Here is a 12,449-nt window from a genome sequence, read left to right as displayed (position 1 = left end):
CTGGCATACTTGAAAAGTTTCAAGTTTCATCCTCAAAATAGGACTTTATGCTCTTTAATGCATGTTAATTCCATGAGGAAGCCTCAGAGCCTGGGAGTGTGGGGGCAAGATGGAGGAGTAATAATTTTCATAGTATGTACAACCAAAGCCACTGCTGTATGAAATATACAGCATCGTTATCAACTATGTGATAAATTCTTGTCACTTTTTTTGCCTAACAAATGTTTTTTTTGAAGAACAATTTAAGCATTAGGAAAAAATGAATAGAAATTCTCTTACAGGTGGAAACAGCAAATGGAAACAGGTTTTAAAGTTCTCTACTTTCACACTGCCATCTGCTGCTGATTTAGAGAAATATATCATTAGGTCAGAGATTAAAGACAAAAAATTTTAGAGCTGAAATTTTGGAAGTTGGAAACGGTCTAAACACCTCAATTTAAAAATGGTGAAACTGGAACTCAGAAAGATCATGTGATTTGACCAAGAGTCCATAGCTAGCCAATGACAGGTCTAAGGCCAAAGTCAGACCAGCATTCTCCCTGATTGAGAAATAGTTCAATTGGGATCTTAATTTTTTCCTAGAAATCAAATTATTAGTAAAGAACATCAACGTACTGTTAGAGTAGGTAGTTAGGCAGACATGAGCAGGTCAGGAGAGCCCTCGCCTCACCCAGGAATTTCCAGTAACCATCAGGTGATGGTCAGATGTTTATTAAACTGTTTTTCTGAAATGATAATTGGCCACAGCCAACACCAGGGGAAGAGAGTCTCCCAGTAGACAGAAAACACCTGGAGCTGGTGATCAGCAGCTTCCCAGTAAGATCTCAGGAGTTGGACAAGTGGACTCTGGCATGTTCACTAAGAGGCAAAATGGTGGATGTACGACCTTCCTCTGGGGGCATTTGACTGGTAAAGGAAAACTGCCCCTACGGGGCATAAGCACAGCCTCAGTAAACACGCTACGCACGTGGTCACCCTCCCAAATGACCAACACTGCCCAGGCAGCAGTTGAGCAACAGCCAACCATGAGGGAAGAATCAAGAGAGAAGGAAAAACCCCAGAACCATGCCAACTTGTAAAACCCCAAGTCAAGGACTGAATGGGGCACCTGAATCTCTCAAGTTGCCCACATGGCCCTCTTCCAAGTGTAAATACTTCCTTTCACTCCTGCTCTAAAATTTTTTAATAAACTCTCACTCTGGCTCTAAAACTTGCCTTGGTCTCTTTCTCTGCTTTAAACCCACTTCTGCCCCCTGGCGGAATTCTTTCCTCCAAGGAAGCAAGGATCAAGTCTGCTGCAGACCTGTATGGATTCACCACTGGTAATGATACTTTTGTTAATGTGTTATAGATAACATAGCTTTATGAACTTATGTTAGATGAAAACATAAAATTTATAATCACTTGGTGTTCAATAGTTTAGAGCAAATTATTTAACCCTTATCCTTAGAACCTGGGTTTATTTATAGATTCTATTCACATAGATTTAAAACACAATAGCCTCATATTTCAGCAATAACAAGACAAAATGTATCAAAGTGACCATCAAGTCACATCTGCAAAATGTGATACATTTATGTATTTAGCTCTTTGTAGTAACTGTGCAAGGCCTCAAGATGATAAACCATCTATCATTCCTCAGCACCGGATGAGTTTCAAGAGACAGATTAAATCAAAGGGCTACTTTCAGGAGATTTCTTACAATGCAAAGTGAAAACTTTGCAGAAGGGAACTTTGGAACAAAAGTTAGTTTAGCTGTGACATGAACCAGTGATTCCACACCTTTGAACCTGAACAATTTTAGGGAAAAAAAAGGGGGGAAAAAGGGGTGAGGGTTCCTAATGTTTTATTTTCACATGATACTTTAAAAATATAATAACTGGCCGGGCATGGTGGCTCAAGCCTGTAATCCCAGCACTTTGTGAGGCCAAGGCAGGTGGAACACCTGAGGTCAGGAGTTCAAGACCAGGTTGGCCAACATGGCGAAACCCTGCCTCTACTAAAAATACAAAAATTAGCCAGGTGTGATGACACATGCCTGTAATCCCAGCTACTCGGTAGGCTGAGGCAAGAGAATTGCATGAACCGGGAAGGTGGAGGTTGCAGTGAGCTGGGATCACGCCACTGTGCTCCAGCCTGGGCAATGAGCAAAACTCTTGTCTCAAAAAAAAAAAAAAAGTAATAACCATCTATTATTACTACTGCTTAATTAGAGAAGAAGAAATGTTTAAATAAGCAAATAGTGAGAAGGATATAATTCCGGAATAAAATGCAAGACAGTAAGAAGATAATAGGAACTTCACACACACACACACACACACACACACACACACTCATACATTTCATCTATCATTGCCTTTATATTCATTTTGCCTTTGGTGAAAGTTTTTCCCGAACTTACCACTGCCTGCATATTAGTGTTCAAGAGCCAATATTATTGTTGTCAGTATTGGTGTTTAGAAGCCACTATTGCCTCAGCCTCCCAAGTTACCACCACTCCTGGCTAATTAAAAAAAAAAAAAATTATAGAGACAGGGTCTCATTATGTTGCCCAGGCTGGTCTTAAACTCCTGGTCTCAAGTGATCCTCCTGCCTCAGCCTCCCAAAGCTCTAAGTATTATAGGCATGAGCCACTACACCCAGCGCAGTGTGTATTTATTATACCTATAGCCCATCTAAACTGGAATAAGCCACATTTCAGGTGCCCAGTAGCCACATGTGCCCACCCTACTGGACAGCACAGTACTAGAATCTCATATCATGTTAGAAAAGGACACAGAGAAATCAAACACAATCGAGGACTTAGACAAGAGGCAAAACAAACTCGCGTCAAGGGTTAAAATAAAACCCAAGGCCAAAAGCACCAAAAGAAAGGTTCAGACGGCTTGTTTGGGGATTTCATAAGAGGAAGAAAAACCAAGGCCGCAGAACTAAGCCTTGAACTAGGCTGCAAAGTATGGTTATGTCAACAAAAGGGATGAACATCTATTCTAAATGGAGGGAACAGAAACATAACGTGATTTTTCAGTTTTTAATTTATTATAGGATAGTTTTGGGAATGAAATTATTCCCTTTAGGAAATAAACTCAACCTCCATGCACTTTTTTTTTTTTTAAGTTTAGCTACTTTTATTATTTTTTAAATTTATTATTATTATGCTTTAAGTTTTAGGCTACATGTGCACAATGTGCAGGTTAGTTACTTATGTATACATGTGCCATGCTGGTGCGCTGCACCCACTAACTCGCCCTCTAGCATTAGGTATATCTCCCAATGCTATCCCTCCCCCCTCCCCCCACCCCACAACAGTCCCCAGAGTGTGATGTTCCCCTTCCTGTGTCACACTTCTTTTTCCTAAAAAGTTGCAGTGAGTCCCAGGAGTAGAAGGATGGCCAGGTCTGCTGCAGTGAATACATAAGTTGGCTGATGCTACAGTGAGAAACAGAATATAGTAGTAACCAGGTTATGGACCTGCCATGCAGCAAGGATTTCCTAACAGAGCGGATCAGTTGGACCTGTGAAGGTCCTACCTTTCCACCTAAAATTCAGGGAGCCCAAGGTGTGAGCTCCTCCAAATTGCAGGTTCCTCAATCCTTGCTCCAGCAGAGACTGTAAATCTCAAGTTCATCTCCTTGAGAAAGAAAAAGGCACTAAGGAGCCACAGCCACTCAAATTGTTGATCTCATATACCCTGACTGCCTTTCATTTTAGTGGGTTTGGTGGTATTTAGAGATGGCAGAAAGCTTAACCAAAACCTGGTCTTTATTCCTACCAATCTTAAAACTGCCTAGCATACTGGGAACCTGCCAATGCAACAGAATCCTTAAGAGAATCAGGAATTCAGTACTCCTTGAAGGAGTTAACAGTGCTTAGGGGTAATGCCCAAACCCAGCTCTGCCAGCACTCATAACTCATTCAGCAAGTGGGCCTGGCCATACTGACTCATTATATTAACATGGTGATGCGTTTACTGACTCATATTATGAGTTTGAACACCTTTGGAGGAAGTGAAGACAAAAGGGAGAGGGCAAGGACTCTCAAATCTGCTTTGAGTACAAAACTGCAGACTAGATCTCCGTGCTATTTCCTGCTGTTTCAGCACTTGGGTAGTGTGAGAAACAGAACCACCATTTCCTTGAATTTGGAGAACAATATCTAGCCAAAGGGTGTGTTAGCTCATCTTAAAACAATGCAAGGCCATGATAGCTCTCTAGTTCAGTTACCTTCCATTCCTCCCATATCAGTCAAGTTTCAACCAGAAAAACAAAACCAGTAGGAAGCATATATTAAGACATTTGTTGCAAGGAATTGGCTTACACGTTTGGCACAACCATACTAGGCAGCCAGACAATACCTGCCTAGCTAACCAAGTCAAAAATTTGCAGAAGAGGCCATTAGGAAGGGCATGTTGGAACTCTCAGGGATAGGCTGCAGCTACAATTACAAGCAGAATTTCTTCTTTTGGGAAAGCTCATTTCTGCTCTTAAAGCCTTTCAACAATTGAGCCAAATCCATCTAGATTTTCTAGGATAAGCTACCTTATTTAAAGTTAAGTGACTATGCACTTTATTCACATCTACAAAATAACTTCACAGCAACACCTAGATTGGTGTTTGAACAACTGGAGAATGTAACCTAGCCAAATTGAAACATAAAACTGACCGTCACACCTCCCAACACAATCCCTCCTTTCCAGCCAAATTTACTCCATGAGAACACAGCCTCTGCAGTACCAAATCCAAGCCTCTGCATAAAGGTAATTTGCATGGACTTCCCTCTCCCTGTCTATCTACCTATGAAAGTCCATCTTCCTATCTGGCCCATCTCAATAGCTTCCTCAAAGGCTATCCCTCTAAAACCTCAGAGATTCTTTTGCCATTGCTATTCTCCTTGACATTTGTGAATTCTCAAATTATTAGTTACCTTTTTTTTCTGTCTCTTCCCTGAGACTACAAACCTTTTAGAAACATGGATGGTGTTTTCTATATTGGCATCCCTAGCTCAGAGATCTTAGGAATATATGTAATGAGGATGAGCTCATTCACAATGTATAATCCAGGAGGGTAGGATCCTTCCTACCCAGCTTTATTCATCCCAGGGATTATCTGGACAAACAAAGAATTCAAGCAAGGGGAAGAAGTATTTTCTTCTCAATTATTTAAGTCTCAAGGAAAAGGAATTAGGAATTAAGATTATGAAGAGTATAAAGTCCAGAATTTCATGCCTTTTCACAGTTGTAATATGCTATTATGAGCTACTGTCCAAATCTAGGTTTGCCAAAGCCCAGGAGTAGGACTTTATGTTTCACATGCTTAGGCACAATCTTGGCAAGGTTCCAGCTCCCTCTCCCACCCATCCTTCCAAGAACTGTCTTCATCTTTCATCCTGAATGGTCCCTTTCTTTTGCAGGTTTTACAGACAATTTACTTTTCATAATTTACACGGCATGAGTAGTGCCACACACAAGAAGAAATCTACAATAGTTCTCTTTATTTTAAAAATGTCAAAGCAAATCATATATCAGAGAGTTATCAAAAAGTGAAAGATTAAAATTTAAATATAGAGGGCTTAAGCCAGTGGTAGTTCCTAACTAAAAATCACTTTGGGGACTTTAAAAAATTCATGAGGCCAGGCACAGTAGCTTATGCCTGTAATCTCAACACTTTGGGAGGCTGAGGCAGGAGAATCCCTTGAGCCCAGGAGTTTGAGACCAGCCTGGGCCACATGGTGAGACCTTGTTTCTACAAAAAATAAGAAAAAAATAGTTGGGCATGGTGGCATGCACCTGTAGTCCCAGCTACTCAAGAGGCTGAGTTGGGAGGATCACTTGAACCCGGGAGGTCGAGGTTGCAGTGAGCCAATATAGCACCACTGCACTCCAGCCTGGGTGACAGAGCAAGACCTAATCTCAAATAATAATAATAATAATAATAATAATAATAATAATAATTCATGAATCTAGGCCCCATCATGGACCAAATGAATTAGAATGTCTGCGTGTCAAATCCACGCAATTATATGCTGAAATGGTCCCATAGATGATCCTAATTATCTCCCTGGCTAAGAACCACTGATAACCATTTGAGTCACCAACATGAAAATACTTATTCCACTTCCAAGGTACTAATGATCCACTTGTTTCTCTGTAGAGCAAAGTTGTCATAAAGCTGATGGTCAATGTGACTTGCACACTGCCAGACACTGCTTGCTAATACTATATAAACACTGTTTCAGGGTTTGCATCTTAATTTATGCTATGAGGAACCCAAAGAGGATAACATCAAATACAATATGTTCAATGGAGCCAGCTATGCTGAAACTTGTACACAATATCTAAAGTGTATATATATGTATATGTATATGTATATGTATATGTATATGTATATGTATATGTATATATACACACACGCAGGCGTAAGTTGTAGCTATTTAGCCATCCTTTTTTTTCCCCACCACTTTTCATTCTTGAATTATTTGCCCTCATTTTTCTATGCTCATCTTTAAAAGCTTTGCTCACCAGGTGCAATTGCTTCCTCATCTAGCTAAAGGCATTGGACCTAGAGAGGTTAAGTGACTTGCATAAGGTCACTCAGCTCAATGGTGGTAGAGCCAGGACTTGAATTAGCTTCTGACTCCACCCTCAAGCTCCTTCAAGCACTTGTTGTCTCCCAGAATTTTGATAAGATGCCCTAACTCTCTGGTCCCTACAAGCAGGGCTGGCTTGTTGGATTTGTGACCTATGCAAGTTGCACAGGGCCCAGTGTTTAGAAGGATCCCACACTTGGTTTAGTGCTCTGCTGTCACTAAATTCTGTCACTAAATTTGCTCTGCTGTCACTAAATTTGCACTGGGGCCTGCAAATTATGTAGCCAGTTCTGCCTAAGAGTAAAGAGGGCTGCTCCTGGCTCTTGAGATGAGTTATCATCCACCTAGAAACTTGGAAAACGTGTAGAGCTGCAGTTGAATTGTCAAAAACAGTCAGCTTCAGCTCTGACCACCAATGCCCATCCTTAAGGAGATCTCGGCTTGCCTCAGCCCTCTACTCCAACCTGGACAGACTTGTGAAAAGAAGCTTCATTCTTCAAGTATGTGCTAATTGAGTCAGCATTTTAATTATCCTTTGACCCTTGCTGGAAGCCAAAGTAATTACATTTCTGTTTAACTTAGTATTTGCTAATAGAAATGGTGACTAATTAGAGAACATTAAAAAAATTATTTCCTCCCCACTACAGGTCTTATTTTAGAAATCAATACATTCAAATCACATTATTAACATATCAATTATCATCCACTTGTACTTTGGTGGCTTTACAAACAATCCTTATTTTGAGAAACTCTATCAAACAAATCTAGGGCAAACTTTCCCTGTTTCCCTTGAGCTCATGGCAATATTATTTTTATTTGTTTACTTATATTTAACCATCTTATCTGACATAGCAAGATGATCCTGCATTGTTTTTTAAGCCTTTTTTTCTTGTTTATAATTTAACAAGGTAATACAACAATTGGAGGCATTGCTTTTTTTGAAAGACATCCCCTTTAAAATTCAGGAGAGAAGCATATTTAAAAGAAGGAATGACTAATGCATTTTTCATGAAACCATTTTAGAGCTGAAAAATACCTTACAAATCATATTTAATGTCCTTATTTTCCCCATAAGAATAGAGATTGAATGAATAATGGTGAGTTCATAGCACACAGGAAGAGAGCCCAGGGCTACTGACTCTATCTAGATCACCATCTGTTGTGCTTAAATAGTTCCAAATATGTTGGAATAATGGTCACTAAATATTACTGCAGAGTTCAAACTATGACTCTGGAAGTTCAAGTGGCATATGATTTTAATGGTGAAAAGGAAAATAAAAAGTCTCTACTATTCTCTCTAAAGAAGACAGGAATCACTATTACATCATATGTAACTGTTCATCAAGAATATCAGTTTTGGAGACACACAAAATATATCACATATGTCTTATACATAACACTATATTAAAATCCTTAATGAGGATTTTAATTTTGTGATTGGATTGGATTGGATTTTGTGAGACTCTTTGCTATGTCAGCTTTTTCTTGTGAAGTTCTCATGACCACAGGACATGTGATTTGACCACAGTGTATCTGAAACAGAGAAGAGTAATCACAAGCCATGTAGAAGCTGCCTAGAAGGCTGCTGAGAGCCATTTTGTCCTTTGGTCCTTACCAATGTACCTTGAGCATACCTGGAACACTACCTTCATCTCCCTGACTCATTCTTACTCATATATGTGTGTATCTTACAAGACTATGAGCCTCTTAAGGGCAGGAACCATGTGTTTGCTGTTTATCTTTTCATTTCCAGCATCTAGTTCAATGCCCGGCACATCGCAGAAAATAAATGAATAAAGAAATGAATGAATGGATGGATGATTTAACATCTTAGGGAGTGCCTGTATTTTCACACTGATTTATTACAGTGAAAGTACAATCATTGCAATGAAGGCAGGAAAAGATATGTTATACTTTGGAAAGAAAGCCCTCTCTGCCTTGCACAATGTTCATGATGTAGTAAATGTAATTAAATGATTAAAGAGTAAAGAGAGGCATTAATTTATCCACTTACTTGCAAGCAAGCCAACTCCACTTGCCAGGGATCCAACCCAGGCTGTTTTTCCTTTTCCTTCACCAAAGGCATCCAGCCATTCTATGTACAGGACTCCAACAGCTAGTGGGGATCCGTAACACAAAAACTGAGTAAGGAAGGAGACAAACACAATCACCCAGCCCCATCCACCGTCAGGCGACTTTTTAAGTTCCATTGTAAGACAAAATCAGGAGGCGTTTCTCTGCAGGTCCTAAACAAAAACAAACAGAAAAGAAAATCTTATTTAGAGTGTGGTAGGGCACAGCACTTGGGGTTAAAATATCTCCTCCTAAAGTAAAAAAAAAAAAAAAAAAGGTTCTCCAAAGACATACATGGAAAAGCATAAAATATCACCGACATAGCAAGTTAACAAATACATTTGCATTTGTAATTTGAATAAATGATGTAGACACATGGTACAATTTTTTTTAATTATAAAAAGGCATAAAGTGAAATATAGCCTTCTCAACCTTGTCCACCTTCACCAGATTCCCACCCTGCTCAACCACAGAGAACCACTAATTTTAGTTTCTTAGTTTTTAGTTTCTTGGGTTCCCTAGGAAGCAGATTCCTAGCAAGAAGTAGACTGATTAGGAATGCTTTCGAGTTGTTGCCTATGGAAGCGCACAGATGGCAGAGGGAGAAGATCAGCTGCAGATAAGCTTGCAGTTATAAAGAAGGGGATTTCTAAAGTTGGGATGACCCTTCAGAGATGTGCTGAGCTGGGTGCTGGGAGCTGCCCATCCACACTTCCATGTTGATCATGCACTGGATGTGGCTACCCAGGAATGGGTGGTGATCTGAGGTGAGGCGGCTCCCTTCAAAGGAGGCAATCTATCCCCATAAGGGCTGGCAGCATTCTCAACAGCTGGGGCAAGGACTCTGTCATTCCTGAAGGAGGCCTGGAATGCAACTGGCAGCACATCACAATGTTCACCAACTGGAGTATTTTTCCAGTTTCTTTATGCATTTATAAGCAAAACCAAGCAAATATTTTCAATGTCTCTCCTTTTCATAAAAAAGTAGTATATTATACATTACATTCCCCACCTTCCTTTGTCCACATAACATCCTGAGAGATTTTTCCCTATCAATACATAGACAGCATCCTTAGTCATTTTTATAAGTACATAGAATGTATACATATGGCTGTATGCTTGCTTATTTATTTACTTATTGAATAGGCAAAAACACTTGCATGGTTCATAATGAAAAAAAGACAAAAGATAAACAGTCCCCTGTCTACCTATTTCCCATCTAAGCCTTATCTCCTCCACAGGTAACCAATGCATCTTGTTTCTTGTATAGCCTTCTAAAGTTTCTTTATGCGTACACTGGCAAACTCAAATATAGATTTCCCCTATTTTTTACACCCCAAAAAATAGCATATTATATACATTGGTATGTGCCTTGTTCTCTTTCACTTGACAAATATCTGGAAGATCTTCCACATCAATGTATACTGACCTTCCTTATTCATTTCTTACTTCTGCACTGTATTCCAGTATGGGAATTTATCTTAGTTTGTTCGACCAGTCCCTGTGGCTTTAATGGAAAACAATGTGCAGTGAAAAACCTTACATATTCATATATCTTTTTGCTTATAGGCATATTTGTTAGGTAAAATCCAAAAGAGGAATTGCTGAGTCAAAGGGAATATACATTTGTAATTGTAATTTCAGAAAATATTGAAAAAGCTGAGTTGGGAGGATCATTGAGGCCAGGTATTACCAAATTAAATTCAAGAGCATTGAGCTAATTCATATTGTCTCCAGGATTTTGAATGTGTTGTGAAACTTTTGGATTTTTGCAAATTACTTGGTTTTAAAATAGCATTTCATCATAGCTTCAACTTGCATTTCTTTCTTTTTTTTTTTTTTTTTTGAGACGGAGTTTCACTCTGTCGCCCAGGCTGGAGTGCAGTGGCGCGATCTCGGCTCACTCAACTTGCATTTCTTACAGTATAAATGTCGTGTACCGTTTTGGAGATGAAAAGCCAGTTGAAATTCCTAATTCTTAGGTGTATATGTATATTCTATTCTGTTCCATTGGTCTGTCTATTCACACATCATTACCACATTTGTTTCATCACAGAATCTTTTTTATAAAAGTCCTTTTACCATATTTTAATCTCTAATGGGGCTTTTTCTGTCTTTATAATTACACTCCTTTTGCAATATTTTGTAGCTATTCATGTCTTCTGTTCTATATGAACTTCAGAATTAGCCTGTCTGGTTCAAAAAGAAATCAGATGATGCTTTCATTAGGACTGAGTTAAATTTAAAAATTGATGTAAGGAGAATTGACCTTTTATGATGTCAACTCATTCTAAGAACATAATATGTTTTGCATTTGTTCAGGTCTCCATCTATGTTCTTAGTGTTTAAAATGTTCCTCAATATTTCATTGTATTGTATTTTTATAGATTTTATCCTCGCTGCTAATATTGTAATTGGGGTCATTTATTTGTCTTCTGTTTGTATGCTTAAAAGCTATTGATGTCTGTATGTTAATTTTACATCCCACTTCCTTACAAAATTCTCCTATTTGTGGTGGATTTTCAGATGATTTTCTTGGGTATATACAATGCACAATGCAATACAGTCATATAGTCACCTACAGTTACAATTTTTTATCTCTTTATATGTCTTACATTTTTATACTTCCAATTTCCTTTTTTTAAAAAATCAAATGGTAGATTTATTGGCTGTCTCTGTTATACAATGAGGTGAAAACATCTTAATTCAGGACATCCTCCACCTTGTTTTGGCTTCCAGTTGTACTGCAAGACCAGTGTCAGGCACATAGGCTGATTAATCAAAGTTTCACTCTTGTTGCCCAGGCTGGAGTGCAATGGCACAATCTCGGCCCACAGCAACCTCCGCCTCCTAGGTTCAAGAGATTCTCCTGCCTCAGCCTCCTGAATAGCTGGGATTACAGGCACCACCATGCCCAGCTAATTTTTTGTATTTTTAGTAGAGACAGGGTTTCACCATGTTGGCCAGGCTGGTCTTGAACCCCTGACCTCAGGTGATCCACCCATCTCAGCCTCCCAAAGTGCCGGGATTACAGGCATGAGCCACCGTGCCTGGCCCCTAATTTCCTTCTTTTGTCTTTGCATTGAACAGTACATACAGAATAATATCAATTAACAAAAGTATACATTTTTGTCTTGTTCTTAACTTTAGTGGGAATGCCCTCAAATACCATGATGTTGCCTCTGGTGCTTAGTTGGATTTCTTTTACGAAGTTAAGAAAGTAATTTGCATTTTTATATTTTTGAGTGTTATTATAAATAATTGTTACTACATTTTATCAAATGTATTTCCAGTGTATAGGAAGATGGTCATACAATTTTCCCTTTATAACTCTTAATATGATAAAATATATGTTTTCTAATACTGAAGCATCCATGAATTATTGGATTAAATTTACTTGATTCATGCATTGTTTTGACTATGTTAGTCTATTTTGGCGGAGGGATTTTTTAATTCATAGGCAAAATTTGCCTATTTTTGTTTTTGATTTCTACTAGTGTTGGTAACCAAATGGTGTTTACTTTATTTAAAGCTTTGGGCTGGGCACAGTGGCTCATGCCTGTAATGCCAGAACTTCAGGAGGCCAAGGAATGGCTTGAGCCCAGGAGTTCGAGGCCAGCCTGGGCAACATAGTGAAACTCTATCTCTACAAAAAAAATACAAAAATTAGCCTGGTGTGGTGGTGCAGCTGCAGTCTCAGCTGCTCAAAAGGCTGAGGTGGGAGGATGGCTTGAGTCCAGGAGTTTGAGGTTACAGTGAGCAGTAATTGCACCACTGCACTCCAGTGTGGG

At 39.1% G+C, this 12,449-nt stretch overlaps 1 protein-coding gene across 3 annotated transcripts in view; it reads right to left on the bottom strand.

The window, feature by feature from the left end:
* The window catches only part of SLC16A9 (solute carrier family 16 member 9), an 83,308-nt gene that overhangs the window by 26,120 nt on the left and 44,739 nt on the right, over window positions 1-12,449 (bottom strand). For all 3 annotated transcript variants that reach the window (XM_019035408.4, XM_004049448.5, XM_019035409.4), the window contains exon 2: window positions 8,600-8,831. In XM_019035408.4, coding sequence (XP_018890953.2) covers window positions 8,600-8,795 — 196 coding nt within the window. In that variant the 5' untranslated portion in view covers window positions 8,796-8,831. The remainder of the gene's footprint in view (window positions 1-8,599; window positions 8,832-12,449) is intronic.

This window comes from Gorilla gorilla, chromosome 8 (assembly GCF_029281585.2).
Source record: "Gorilla gorilla gorilla isolate KB3781 chromosome 8, NHGRI_mGorGor1-v2.1_pri, whole genome shotgun sequence".
NCBI classification, from domain to species: Eukaryota; Metazoa; Chordata; class Mammalia; order Primates; family Hominidae; genus Gorilla; species Gorilla gorilla.
The sequence above is the reverse complement of the archived record's forward strand: the minus strand, read 5'-3'. Positions and strand labels throughout refer to the sequence as shown.